This window comes from Mirounga leonina, unplaced genomic scaffold (genome assembly GCF_011800145.1).
Source record: "Mirounga leonina isolate KUSES-001 unplaced genomic scaffold, KU_Mleo_1.0 Mir_83, whole genome shotgun sequence".
In the NCBI taxonomy this organism is placed as follows: domain Eukaryota; kingdom Metazoa; phylum Chordata; class Mammalia; order Carnivora; family Phocidae; genus Mirounga; species Mirounga leonina.
Window position 1 is genome coordinate 2253818 of NW_023270826.1, and position 14120 is coordinate 2267937.

At 40.0% G+C, this 14120-nt stretch overlaps 1 protein-coding gene across 1 annotated transcript in view; it reads right to left on the minus strand.

Annotated features, from left to right (window-relative positions):
• LOC118002846 (neuronal PAS domain-containing protein 3-like) overlaps positions 1 to 14120 on the minus strand; it is an 835118-nt gene that overhangs the window by 224200 nt on the left and 596798 nt on the right. The window contains exon 5 of the mRNA XM_034993451.1: positions 9897 to 9986. Within this exon, the coding sequence (XP_034849342.1) occupies positions 9897 to 9986 (90 nt within the window). The remainder of the gene's footprint in view (positions 1 to 9896; positions 9987 to 14120) is intronic.

Here is a 14120-nt window from a genome sequence, read left to right on the forward strand (position 1 = left end):
GGAAAGAACCAGAACTGGCTAATGCTACCATTCCTGTTTTCTGGAAACATTTCTCGGCGTTTCTCCTATGTACAGACAAGTACATTCTGCGCAAGTGTTTTTTAAGCTCCCCCAAGTATCAAGTTTAACAATTAGGGACTTTGATGAACCAGATCTAAGCATCTAATAAAGTACAGTAGGAACAAACACCCAGAAGTCCAGCCAGACTACAGAGCGATAATAAAAATCAGAGGTTCACGTATGTGTTTACGCTCCTTAAAGCCTTAGCTCTTTCCTAATCGAGGCAATCTTCTATTGTTTCCCTGGCAAAGCATTACTAAAAGGGACTGCCTGTGGTTCTAAAGCAAGGCTCTTTTTGGGCAGAGAGGCCAAAAGGGAGGGGGCTGCTTGATACACAGCTTGCTTCTCCAAAATGTAGAAGAAAAACTAAATGGAATGTATGGTTAGTTCCCTGAATTTAAGCACTGCATTACTGACAGAATTCTGAGATCTACGAAATGTCACACCTGGCGCCCAGGTATTTTTTGTCCCCTCTGCCAAGGGCCTGAACTTGCCCTGAAAAAATCCAATCCCAAACCGCTTTTTTCTTTCCCAGGGAAAAGTTCCTCCTGTTCTCGAAAAGTTTGCCTAGTTAATGAAAGTAATAGATTTCATCGGCCAGCATATTACAGATTAACAGCATCACAGAGGAAGTTTTGGTTGGTAACTTTACAGCGGTAGGAGGCTGAAAGGGGAGGAGACCTGGTTTGTTGTTTTAGTGAATCATTTCGGAAATTATTTATATCAGTACACAAAAGTGCAGTAGGCATAAAAAGCCAAATGAGAAAGAAAGCAATTTATACATTCCTATGCGTATACAGGCATGTACATTAAAAAGATGTTCTAAATCATTGGAACAATTGCTATCAGTCTCTTTAAAAATGACTATTTAGGAAAAAGCGATTGCATCTTTGGACTGTCATCCAAAGGGGACCGAGGGAATAAGAAGGATAAAAGTCACCGGGCATTTGTTGTCTAAAACTGGCATCGATTTTCAGGCTATCAGCCTAGTTCTAGAACTTATGCAAAAACCTAAAGTCAATTTCCTTATTATATTCCAACTGAAATTATCACTGAAATTGTTGCCATGTTACCCCTGTCATGAAAACCATGTCTTCTTCTGTAAGAGCTAAAACCGAATATAGATTGAATGTGTGTGTGTAGAAATGAAATTTGGATTTCACATGAATTTAACGATTCTGTGACCTCCTCCCCAAGAGGTCGAGTTATTTCTTATTCTTCATATGAGCAGTGTGCCTTCGCTCATCACTCTCACAGGGTCCGGGCTAAGTGAGGAAGGATAGCTGGTTTAGGTGTAGAGGTATTATTTGGCATACATTGCCTATGTAAGCACCACATTATAGACAGAAATTATCTTTACTTTCCAACTTTGCATAATAAAATAAGCCATTAAATTAATACCATATAGAAAATACTGCTTGTCAGGCAAAGAAATGTACATTGCTTTCCAGAAAACTGGGGCTATTACATTGCCAACGCCTGCATGAATAATACATGGGTTAATTCAGAAAAACACCATTTCATTATTTAAAAATGAATAAATTACAGACTTAGAATGATGACTAAATTTTCTTCTCCATCTTACTTTTGCTCAGCACTCTACTTTAAAAGCAAGAGTGAAAATACCATTTCATCCACACACATAAAACAAGCCCGCTCCTCAAAAAGTACTGTTTTCTGCCTCTACATTTCCCAAGCCCATAAAATGAAGACCCTTCATTTTCTTTTTTTTCCTCTTGATCCTATTACCTCCAGAAATTAAGAAGCCATGGACAAGGTCTTCAAATTATACATGTGAAGATGGTGAGCCCGTGGTTTATTGTCTTGTGATGCTATGATACAGTCTAACTAGACAAGCCCCTTTGCAGACAGGACCTTCTGTGTTTTAGTCTCAGTGCCTGGTAAAATACGTTCAAAGGAATAAATAAGAAGAATGTAATTCTCATGTATGTGGATGCAGCTTTCCTTCATTTTCTTCCAGAGATTTTGGTTTACTCGGAAGGCCTGTTAAAAAAAATCGGTCCCCTTAGGGGACTGATGAATGCACGGAAGAGAGAAAGAAATGCTCCAGTAGTAAGAAATTAATTTCGAGTTAAAATAACTCAAACATCCCCATGCAGTGCGTTTAGGCTGAGCAGAAAGTGACAGCCAGCAGACTATTCTACCGATTTCTAATGCTGGAAATTCGGATGGCATTTACTAGCATAACCTTTCAACTCTGAGCACATCAATAGAGGCCGACAGTGGCTTGAAATATGATTCCTTGCAGATAGCATATCCTCATTCATCTGCCTGTGCCACTCTGTGCACGACTGCACAAACAGCGTCTCACCCACTTCTGAGAGGACACTAATAAAAAAGGCATCAATTTTCAGCTCTAGTACTACTGTGATCTCTTTATATGTTCGACATCCAACATTAAATTAAAATGCTGTTATAAATCCTACTTTCTGAATCTGGAATGAGTGTTGGGTTTTTGTCGCATGAGACTGCAGCAAATCTTGTCAAAAGCAAGGAAGCACGTCTTGTTCACTCAGAATTAATGTTGTGGATGAAAGAAGGAGGTAAAAGGGGTTGAAAATGGTGAACCGAGGATGTCAAAGCCAGTGGGGACCGTAGCTGGAGGGTGCCAAACCAGGCAGGGTATTTGCTGCTTTCGAGAAGTGGCTAATCAAGAACTCTAATTACCAACGACAAGCCGTGTAGCAGGAAGAGCACGGATACGTAGACAGGCATGCGCGCACGTGCACGCGCGCACACACACACACGCACACCTCCATATATATCAACAGAAAAATTTTAGGCATAAAAAATGGTCAATTAGTCCTCTCCGGCAGAAAAAATATTTTGTCAACACCAGTGGTCTTGGGGAAACCTCACGGATTACATCGAATCCCTACAGCAGATGCTGCCACTGGGATGCAAAGCCCAAGGGTGCAGGGGGACGCGTGATCTGCTTAGGTCAGGATTACATAATTTTAAAGTAACAAGAGAAACACCTCGGATCCCTGGAGGGTGAGGAAACAACATTATGAAAAACTAAAGGGTGTGGATTCAAACAGTTTCAGAAGCTTTCTGTGTCAAGACCAGAGGGGAGGGAATAAAAACAACAACAACAAAAAACCCCCAAAAACCCACAAAACAACAAAAACATAAACAAAAACAAAACCCCAAAACCTTGCAAGTGCAAGGAAAAAGAAACCAGCTAGCTTTTTCCATTTTTGCTAAAGATGGGAAAGCACCACAGGGGAACATTAGGGAATTTTCCTCCTCTTTCTGATAAAAAGGTCCCTGCTAATGTAAGTTCTCACCGGGAACTCTGTGACCTAAAAGGTAAGAAGAAGGCTTCAACAAAGACACGGAGCGCAGAGCTGCTGTGTTCTGCCTGGCTCATTCATAATTATGGATGAAATAAAGAGGCGTGTTGGCCTATTTGGGAGGGTGGGGTAGAAGGAAAAGGGGGAAGAATGAGCAGTTCAATATCTGGATCGAACAGAGGAACTTTTTCCCCTAACGATCCTGCCGGTAGGAACCTTGACATGCACAAAGTCAGAACGTAGACACAGTTGCCCTGGTGAGAACGATAAGGTCACCCGTGGGATTGCTGAGATTATCTCTGTCAAGCACTCGGACAGCATGCAGTCAAATGATGCATCATGCAGTCATTTTCGGGGGGGAAAAATCAATTTCTTCACCAGGTCGCTATTTGCTTTTCAAAGTGCCCTTGTAGGCCTTCACCACCAAGCATTTATCAATTTAAATGTTGTAAATTGATAATGTGCCACTGGGCCTTGTACTGTTTCTGAATTATTTTGATACTTATATTTTCTCAATAGTCTCTAAACCCTCAGAGCTTCCACATTCAAAAGGGCATTTTTCTTTGTTACACCAAGAAGTGATGAACTTTTTATGATTAGTACAGGAGAAAAATGCAGACTTGCTGGGAGAGAGAAAAAAAAAACACACAAGCTGCGGAAAATTACACATTTTTCTTTTTCTTTATTTAAGTTGAGGTATGTCCACTTGAAGCCTTTAGTGGGTGGGGGGGTCACAGAGCAATATTCGGAGGGCTACATGTATTCCTTTATTCAAGGAACCCCAGTTATCTTAGTATTGCCTAAAATTAGAACACCAACTGAAAAAAAAAAACGCTAAATAACACGTGGCCATATTATTATAAGTCTTGTGCTGTGTTGAAATAATACCTTTTTTGTCTTTATATTCCAGCTATCTAGGATGTGATGATGCCAAACAAGAGCAATAACTTGTAAGGAAAGCTAATGTTTTCCTTTTTTCACCCTACTAAAGCTATATATATATATAGATAGATAGAGAGAGAGATAGATAGATAGATATATCTATATATATATCTTTTACAAGCATGGAAGCAAGAATTTTAACCACATACTAACCTCAACTTGATTTGCATTGAAAAATGTGGAACGGAAGAGTTGAGGGTGCACTTTGGAAAAGCAAAAGAAAGACATGGCAGTTGCAAAGCATCTTTAACCTCCAGTGATTTATTGGCCCCGGGCCAAGTTATCAGGGGAATCTAATTCTTCTTTATTATTCAAATAAACCACACTTGGCACCATGGTTCCCTTTCAGAATAGCTTCACAAATAGACTGAGCTCTGTCATTTATTTGACCTTGTACTTGTGTGCTGTAGCTGTAATTTTATTTGCCATTCTATATAACAAATGCAGAGAAATCTAAAATATGGAGATGAACAACAACAGGAGGGGGAAAGGAGTTGGTGGTAAATATATCTGCATGGCTTTAAAAAAAAAAGACTAAATTTAAAACAATCATTTACCCCTTTTCACCTTCACCTCTTATTAGCCCTTCTATCTGCGACCACCCTGCCCCTTTCAGCAAGCTACCTTGAGACAAGCCAATTTGTAAGCTTGTCTGCCGCTACCTTCTGGCTGGCTTATGACAACAAGGACGTATCTTCCACCAGGATGGGGACTGGGTGAGAAGTGACTCAGGCAAGCTAGTACTGGGGGCAGGTGGGGGGAGATTAGGGAAGCATCTCCTGAGAGTGGTTAGCTGGCTGCAGGGTGTTTTCTAATGATATCACAGTGTAAAAATCTGTTAATTTCCCAGTTTGCTCTAGATCCCATTTTGTTTTATTTTTTTAAAGATTTTACTTATTTATTTGACAGAGAGAGCGCGAGAAAGAACACAAACAGGAGGAGTGGGAGAGGTAGAAGCAGGCTCCCCGCTAGGCAGGGAGCCCAACGTGGGGCTCGATCCCAGGATCCTGGGACCACGACCCGAGCCGAAGGCAGATGCTTAATGACTGAGCCACCCAGGTGCCCCTAGATCCCGTTTTATTTTAAATAAGACTCTATGTTAAATTGAAAACATTTTGCTGGCACAGGTGTGCATCGGAATCATCGTCTCTCACCCCACTTTCAAGGAAAAATGTTTTAAAAAAAATACGAGTCCTTTTTTATCCTCTGGTTAACTGAGACCCATGTCCTCTGACTCCAACAACCATATTGTTAAACTTCTCATCAGTATTTAAGAGAAAATGCAGGATTTGTGTATGGATGAGGGAAAGCTGATTTATAAAAGCACATAAACCATCAAACTAGTCAATGCTATTATAAGGCCTGGATGTCAGAAAATCACTCTCAGAATGATCTTTGGCACACCAACGTCTGGAGGGAGGGGGGAGAGTCACCTGTCTGCTTATGAGATTTGCAATATGTGCGTTCATATTTGTTATATGGTCAACACAGTCTTGCTCTGAATGTGAACTTCAATGGAAGCAAATCAATTATGTCATAATCCACATATTAGCCCCTACAGAAATTGTATTTGAGATTTTCATACTTCAGTCCCAGAAAAACTTTGCTTTCCTTAAGAAGCAATGCTTCCTTATTTTTTGATGAATAGCTGTATTTCCCTTTTTGCTTTGGTTACCAGGGAGCTCACAGCTAAATGTGAAGCTTTATCAGACTATTTATATCCGTTCTTAGAGCCTATTGTGTTCTCCTACTATGTGGTAACAAATGATTTACTTTTGCCTTTTTCCTTATACCCTAGCTATATTTTGCCATTATTTTTTATTATATACATTTATGTAAACTAATTCTTTTGTGGAAACAGGAGGGTATAAGCCAATGAATGACTGTTTCTCTATGTCCTGTATCAAACTAGACATTTTTTTATTTATCATATAAAGTGTCTTTTGGATCCTTTGGTGATTATGCCACTTACACCCTGGAAGAGATTTCTTAAAATCTGTCTATGTATCATTACTGTATTTTTAGTACTAGGGAATACACTGTTTTCTTTATTCATTTTCACTTATGCTTATTCCATGATGGCTACAGAGTAGAGTTAGTTTTTAGCAGCTCTGAATGCTGTCATCACGTATTAGAAGGCATTTAATCCCCACACAAACCAAACTCAGCCTTGATATTTGGGGCTCTTTCTTTAAGATAAGGTTTCACAGTGAGTAACTGGGAATCATCTTTAACTAGGGAAGCAAGTCAACACTGTGTATTTCTATAACCTGAAACCACATCTTGGATGTTGAGTTAAATATATATCTCTGGCAAAGTCAAAAGGGCTGCCCAAGGAGGTTTGAACATCATCACAAATCCCTTCATTCCCATCATCTTGACAATATGAAAATACTTCAGAGAGAATAACCGCCACACATATGCACCGGACACCAAGAGCTGTTAAACTCAACAGAGAGTAGAGGAGAAATCTACTCTGGCTGTCTCTATATTCACACCATACAACAGAGCTCAGTAAAAGTTTCTCTACTTAGTTTTCTCACGAGTCAAAATATCATCCTAATTCTTTCCTGAACATAAGCCACTTTAAAGCCACCATATTTATTTACATGTTGAAGGGAAGTAAAACTGAGGAAGGAATATTTTGAGAGTTACAAATGCAGATATAACTACGTTCTAACGAACTGACAGGCTCGGATTATTCCTCAACAATTTCACTGGGTAAATCTTTGATGATACAGTTATGCTTTGTCTTTATTTAATGAAATTATTTAAAAAAGGAACTGAGGAACCATAATTTCATAGACTCCTTATCTCTGTCTAGGATTTGATGGAATAACTTCTGAGCCAAAGTTGTAGGACACAGTGTTTGGTTTGCATTCAATTAAGGGTGTGTGTGTGTGTGTGTGTGTGTGTGTAAAAGATTAAGTATGTACTTAATTGAATAACTTTGAGCACATTTTACATAGCATGTCACCCATGGGGACCCCAAGCCCCGACAACTGCGAGAGGACACTGAAGAAACTTGAAAAGAGTTAAGTGTGGAGTATCCCATTAGGACTTAGAATGTAACATTTACTGGGTTGGAAATCCTTTCCCAGAGTTTTGGCATCGATTTTTTTCCTTCTCATTCTTTAGGCATTTAAAAACATACCACACTCTTACTGGATTATTTTCACGTTAACCCGAAGTACTCTTAAACTTTAGTTTTGAATGCTAAACACCTACATCAGCGTATGCAAACATCATTTCTTAGTGATTTACCCTTCATCACTTCCAAATGAAGACCTCTGTACCTCGTAGTTTCTACCTGCATGTTCCACATTGCTGACGACACTGAACACATCTACCATGGAGGGTATAAATACACTGGGGCCAGTGTCTGCTTCCGGGCAAGTCAGGATGCTGACTATTGATACACACTTTAAAAGCCATCACATAAAATAGCAGGGAATGACTGCACAGAAGGTGCCAGTTACTGTCCCATGTCTACACAGCTGCTTTATTCTGCAGAAACCTCAATTATGGTCTCAGATTTTAGGAAAAGATTGACTTAATGTTACAGTAGAAAAGCAGTGAAATACACTGCTTTTAAGGAGAAACCAGCACAGGGTTAAAGCCAAATTTTTCTTGAACAGATGATATTTCAGATGGCCACACTATTCCAGATGCATCAATTTCCTTGAAAATCCAATCCATATATGTGCATATGCTGTGCTGGCAGGAGGACTGACTGAAATGGCCAAAACCCAAGAGCTAATATTCTTTTGGCCAGAATAATGCAATTATTATTTTCCTAGCTATCAGTCTAAGCATACAGAGCCATCTGTTATGCAAAGCAAACATACACATCTCAATTACAGAAAATGCAGTTGCCTTGACAGAATTTGGATTACACCACTAACCAGGGCTGTAAAATGTGTTTTGAGCTAGTATATAATGGATGCTTTTCAGGAGTTCCCTAATTAGCATTTACCTGCTTAAACTAATTATTCATCCTTCTTCTTCACTGGCTTATTAAACTTTGTTGGATACTCTGCGTAAAACAGATGAATATGGGCATTGCCGAACAACAAACAGTGGTGTTTCCAGTTCTGAACAGTATGAACGAACATGGTGGCATGCCCATGAGAGCCAAACTGGAGATTCTCAAAACTCGTGTCCCAAATAGATTAAGACAAGGATTAAAATCTGCAAAAGGCTATTACAAAACCAGAGATTTCAACAAGAGGCAAGAAATGCCAATAGTGAGTTAACAATAGCCCAGTTTCTATCATTTGGTTTGCTAAGACCCACATAAAATGGAATTACTCTATAAACTATAACCAATAGCTTGTGTGTTCTTCAAGGAAGAATTAATGGACCCTTGCTTGGATTCTCAACAGTAAATAATCAAATTTGGCAGTGTTTCCCCTCCTACTCCAACTCTCCTCAAATGCCAAATATTTTTCTTTATTATTTCCCAGTGTCTTTCTTGATTTAGCTATTACCAAGCAAACTCACTAACAGCCAAAATGTTCCAGCCGTGCCGGATGCCTCCTTAGAGTGGTGCCAACTTTCGGAAGCAATGAGTCTGGGGTGGGTCTTGCTTAAGAGGAGAGAGACAAATCTTATCTCCATCTTTAGCTCCAAGGGGCAAGTGAATGAGAAGTAGATTATCCAACTTGGCAGATCATCACATACATACAAAATCCCTCCCACCGGGGCTGTGTTTTCCTCATGCCAAACCACCAGATGAAAAGGGTCAAACTCCACCAATCACCTGTATGGGCACAGATATCCAGATGTTCAGCATTTTTACGGAAAAAAAAAAAAAAACCCCACATCTAGATAATTAGTGGAATTGCAAACTTTTCTTCAGGGGATTTTGGCATTCTGTAGATGCAGCCTGTGTCCCAGACTCTGACGGAAGTAAAATTTGTGTATTCCAGGGGAATCTCAAGACCTAACATCTAGGATTTTGTCCCTTGTCCCAGCTGCCTCCATCTTCTTTTCTTCCAACCTCTGACAGACACGTGTGAATAATTAAACCGCACGTAATGAAAGGCGCTCTTATTTTATGAAATTGTCTTTCAGCATTGGGAAGCATTTGCAAAGGCAGCAAAATAGATCCTTGCTGGAACCCTCCCTGCAACACATTTTAATGGTCTCTTTCAGCATTTCTTGACTCCAAATGACTCCCTGTCATTGTGTCAGCTCCCAGGATAATGCAGGGTACTCCATAAACATCCAGTAATAGGACACAAGGGAAGCACTATTAGTGTGTCCCTCTCCTACTGGGCACAGAGGTTTCAAAGTTCAAAACAACTGAGGGAAGAAACTTCATTTGTTCTCAATAAATTAATAATGATCCTTGGGGGGGGAGAGGGGGACTAAAGTTTTAGAGCACAAGTTTATTCTGAACGTTCCGAATGGACAGAATTTTCTCACTGACTTTGTGAGAAGAGCCAGGTAGACCCATTAAAGAATAAATTTGATAATTCATGCCGAACCAAATACCCGCTGAAGAAGGAAAAGCACAAGGCAGAAGGAGCCTTCACAATCACCGTCAAGAATCTAAATTGTTGTTTTACTTACTTGTGAGAGGCCTAGGTAGATGGAGACGGTTTCAGAAATGTACAAAAATTTTCCTTCTTGATTTAGTGCAAATACAAAGCCATCCAGGGACTGCAGAAAAAAATAAATATATAATTAAGTTAATAAACATATGATGGAGATTTAATTAATAGGGCATGTGATACAAAGCAACACATACTGAATTCAAGACTCTGTTTTTCTTCATGGCCAACAAAAGTCCTAAGATATTCTACCATTGCCCTGTAAGTGAACAAACGAAAGGTCTGAATGAAGACTACGAGCTTTCCTTTATTTCAGGGACTTCCTATGTCTCTGTCATTTTGACCAATATACATCATATTCATGTACAAAATCAGGTCATAATGATTTTATGAGCTGTTGACTTTATTTTTTTGGATTCAGTAGGTTAAAAGATTAAATCAGCCAGATTCTCCATTAAATAGCTGAACAGGAATGGAAATTGCAGTGAAACGAGAGGGAAAAAAAAAAAGGGTCCCTTTATGAAGAGCAAGTAAAATCACCACTTGAGCTACTGTGGACGTCAATAATTTGCTAATTAATAAAGGATTATACCCTTCTCACTTCCAGTGCCTATTGTGGTAGAACAAATAGGAAAAGTCAATACATTATGGGTGAATGATTATAGGCCGAAACCTTACAAACTGTAATCCGTTTTTGCAAAACTCTCTGCTCAAGTTTTATTGTGATAGATCTAGATCCTATTACAGCTCCTGAAATGGAAACAAAGGAAGGGGGTGGGGAGAGAAGGAAGCTATGCATCATCTGTAACTCCTGAAACCTTTGTCCACTTTCCAAATGGAGGGTTGCGTTGTCAGTTTGATGAGTGGTGTCAATCATCATGGACTCCAACTGCAATGTACCACTCAAATGGAGAGTACCTTTGTTTCAAGTTCTTGCAATTCAAGTGCATTTTATACCCTCCATCTTTATGTCTTTTTTTTTTTTTTTTCATCTCTATGTCTTTTGTTTCGCTTTACGTATTTATCTTTAACCAGGTAGGTGGCCCAAGTACTGCTTGCGCGGGAAAAGATGTTTCAAAGAGTAGCGGTTTTTACAAAGGCTGTGAGGTTGGAAAAACAGGAAACCCACATGGGGAACAAGGCATGTGGTAACACTCGATTAATGACATAATTCTTAAGTACGGAAAGGTGGAAGTAGCATGTAAAATTCAGGTAGAAACATGGACTGTCTCAAATCTCAGCAATAATCTCAGTTGCCTAAAATACTGAAATAAAATACTGAACTTTTTTTTTGAGCTCTGAAAGTATATATGAAATAGATATATTTATGTATTATATTTATGTATGTACATGGGAATATATATATTTGGATTCCATTAGACACACACACGCGACATTTGGATTCCGCGCTTCCTGACCCGTTTTCAGAGCTCCACTGGTCAGAGACTGTGGGCAGCACCCGACTTCCTCCTCTGATTAGATGTGTTCCAAAAACATTTCAAAAGTCACTTTACAGGATGACATTACAAATTACATGATCGACAAGCTTTTGGTCAGGACATCGTCCATTTATTAAGCAATACGTGCTAAGCAGTCTTCATGTGTTATCTCTTTCAATTCTCACAGTATAATGTGAGGTAATTATATTATTATCTACATTTTATAAACAAGGAAATTGAGGCTTAGTGAAGGCAGGCGACATGCCTGTCTCCGGTTAGTGATGGAGTTAGGATTTGAACTGGGACAGTGAGAATTAATGACAGTACTGCCTTCACTAAAAACAAAGGTTCTCTGATTGATATGTGTAAACTAATGGAAAGAAATGGTCACAGAATTTCTGAAGTTAAACTGTACTAACATGCGGCCTATGACTTAAAAATCGTCACTTGATTTTGAATTTGTTTAGATGACAGAATCCCACTGTTAGGAGACAGATAGGAAGTGGGATGACAAGAGAGTTCACAAGTCACTCCCACAAGAGGTTAACTTGTCACCTTGCTATGTAATCTCTCTCCTGGAATCAGCTATGGGACAGGGAACAAAATACTGCTTAGTGGACTCCTTCCCTTTGACCAAACTACCACCCCCTCTGGAGCCTGGTGAGATGTAACCTTTCAAGCTTGGAGTGTGGCCCAGTGGAATCTCACTTTGAACCAGTGCAGAGGGACAGATGTTTCTTCTGTGGATTTTGGGAACGGTCCTGTTTCAACATGTCTTTACCTCACACAAGAGATCTCCTGAGGATGACTTATGAAGATTAAGACCCTCCCCACTACTCCTTTAAGTCTTCCCCACGGACAGGTCTTCTACTCAACCCAGTGGCCATGCCCTGGAACACAGTCAGAGAGAGCTGTGTGAGCCATCTTCTCAAACCTTACAGTGCTGCTGTCAGATGAGAGAGACAGAGAGAGAGGAGACAGGAGAAGCTTTTATGGGGACACCTGACAACTGAAAGGCTGACTCAGAGAAGAAAGGACTGATGGAGCTGGCAGAGAGATAACCTCTTGTCCTCCAAACCCTCATTTTACCAGTGAGGAAACTGAGACAGAAAGAGGTTCAGTGCTTGGACCAGATCATTCGGTCAGCTGGTGGCAAAGCTAGGATTAAATCTGCTGCCCCCCAGTGATACTGTTAAAGCATTTATGACATTGTATGGACCTGGCTGGCTTATTCAACTCCCAAGGAGACTGAAGTTCTCAACAGCGGGTGATGTCTTATTCATCTTTATCTGGCCAACACCTAACAACCGCTCAAATAAGACTTAGTAACTTCCGGTTCTACCTCCAAGCCCCATGCTCCTTCCCCTAGATCACATATGCTAGAATGACTGAGAGGGATGGAGATTATCTTCTGCAAGAGTCCTGGTCATGAAGCCCTTAGAGGATTTGCAGACTCTGATGCCACAGATGTCTGACACAGCCTGGGATATCTCCTAACATTTGCAAGACCAGAGTCAGACTAGACTCTTCTTTTTTTTTTTTTTTTAAGATTTTATTTATTTGCGAGAGAGAGAATGAGAGACAGAGAGCATGAGAGAGAGGAGGGCCAGAGGGAGAAGCAGACTCCCTGCTGAGCAGGCAGCCTGATGTGGGACTCGATCCTGGGACTCCAAGATCATGACCTGAGCCAAAGGCAGTCGCTTAACCAACTGAGCCACCCAGGCGCCCCAGACTAGATTCTTCTGTAGTTCTCCAAAACACCTACTGCAGGGCATTTGCCAGCCATACACATCCTTTCCATTCTCACTGAAAGGGATCGTGATTTCGTAATGTTAGGTTCGTATCTCTTGTATTTACTAAAACAGTAGAGGATGTTTGGGCATGATAGCAAGGAAAAAAAATTTCTGGAGGCAAAACATCTGATGGTATTAAGCAACACTGATCTAAGAACTGGCCAGTTTTGTTTGGCAAAGCAGAGGCTCCGACACATGTTCCAATTTCCTGGTGAGATTAAAATGAGTCTATGTCTACATGACACAAAGCATCCAGTCAATTCAATTAAAAATAACAGCCAATTTGGTGTGGGAAGAACACAACTCGTCAGATTAGTTGTTTGTCATCACAGAGGTAAAAAACAAAACAAAACAAAAACAACAACAAAAAACTAAACGAAACAAAACAAAGAAAACCTGGTTAGCCATATTTTTTACCTTTATATTTATCACGTCATTATATCGACAATGTGAGATGACTGTCCCAAACTCAGATCTGATCACCTTTCAAATAAGGCAATGGGGTATGAACTTGTGTCAGCGGCAGACTGGCAAGGCTGCCCTTCACATGGCCATTGCCTTCTGATTGAGGGTCATCCCTGTCCACAGTTAGCTCTGTTCTGCTGCTTAGGGAAGTTTTAAGAGCAGCATCGATATTGGTTTTATGTGTGTGTCTTAGTCTTAAAAGGTGGCGGGAGGAAGGCAACATCCAATCCGTTAGTCTTGGGAACCAAAGGTGATTAATCTGAAAGTTCTGTGGACCTTTTAAAAATTCAGATTCAAGAAAGCTACTACATTCCAAGCTTTTTCAATCACTGCGGGCTACTTTTTAATTTTTTTTTTTTTAACTGCCCACTGTTTTCAACAGGCGCCAATTAAGATTCTGGGGTCAAAGGGTTAATTACATCTCCTTACTCACTATGTAGAATTTTCTGATTATTAACTAAGGTTGGATTAAGATGAAAAAGAACCTACACAAATGTTAATGCTAGTCCCTCCTTGAGAAGATTTATTATAAAGCCACGCTGAAAT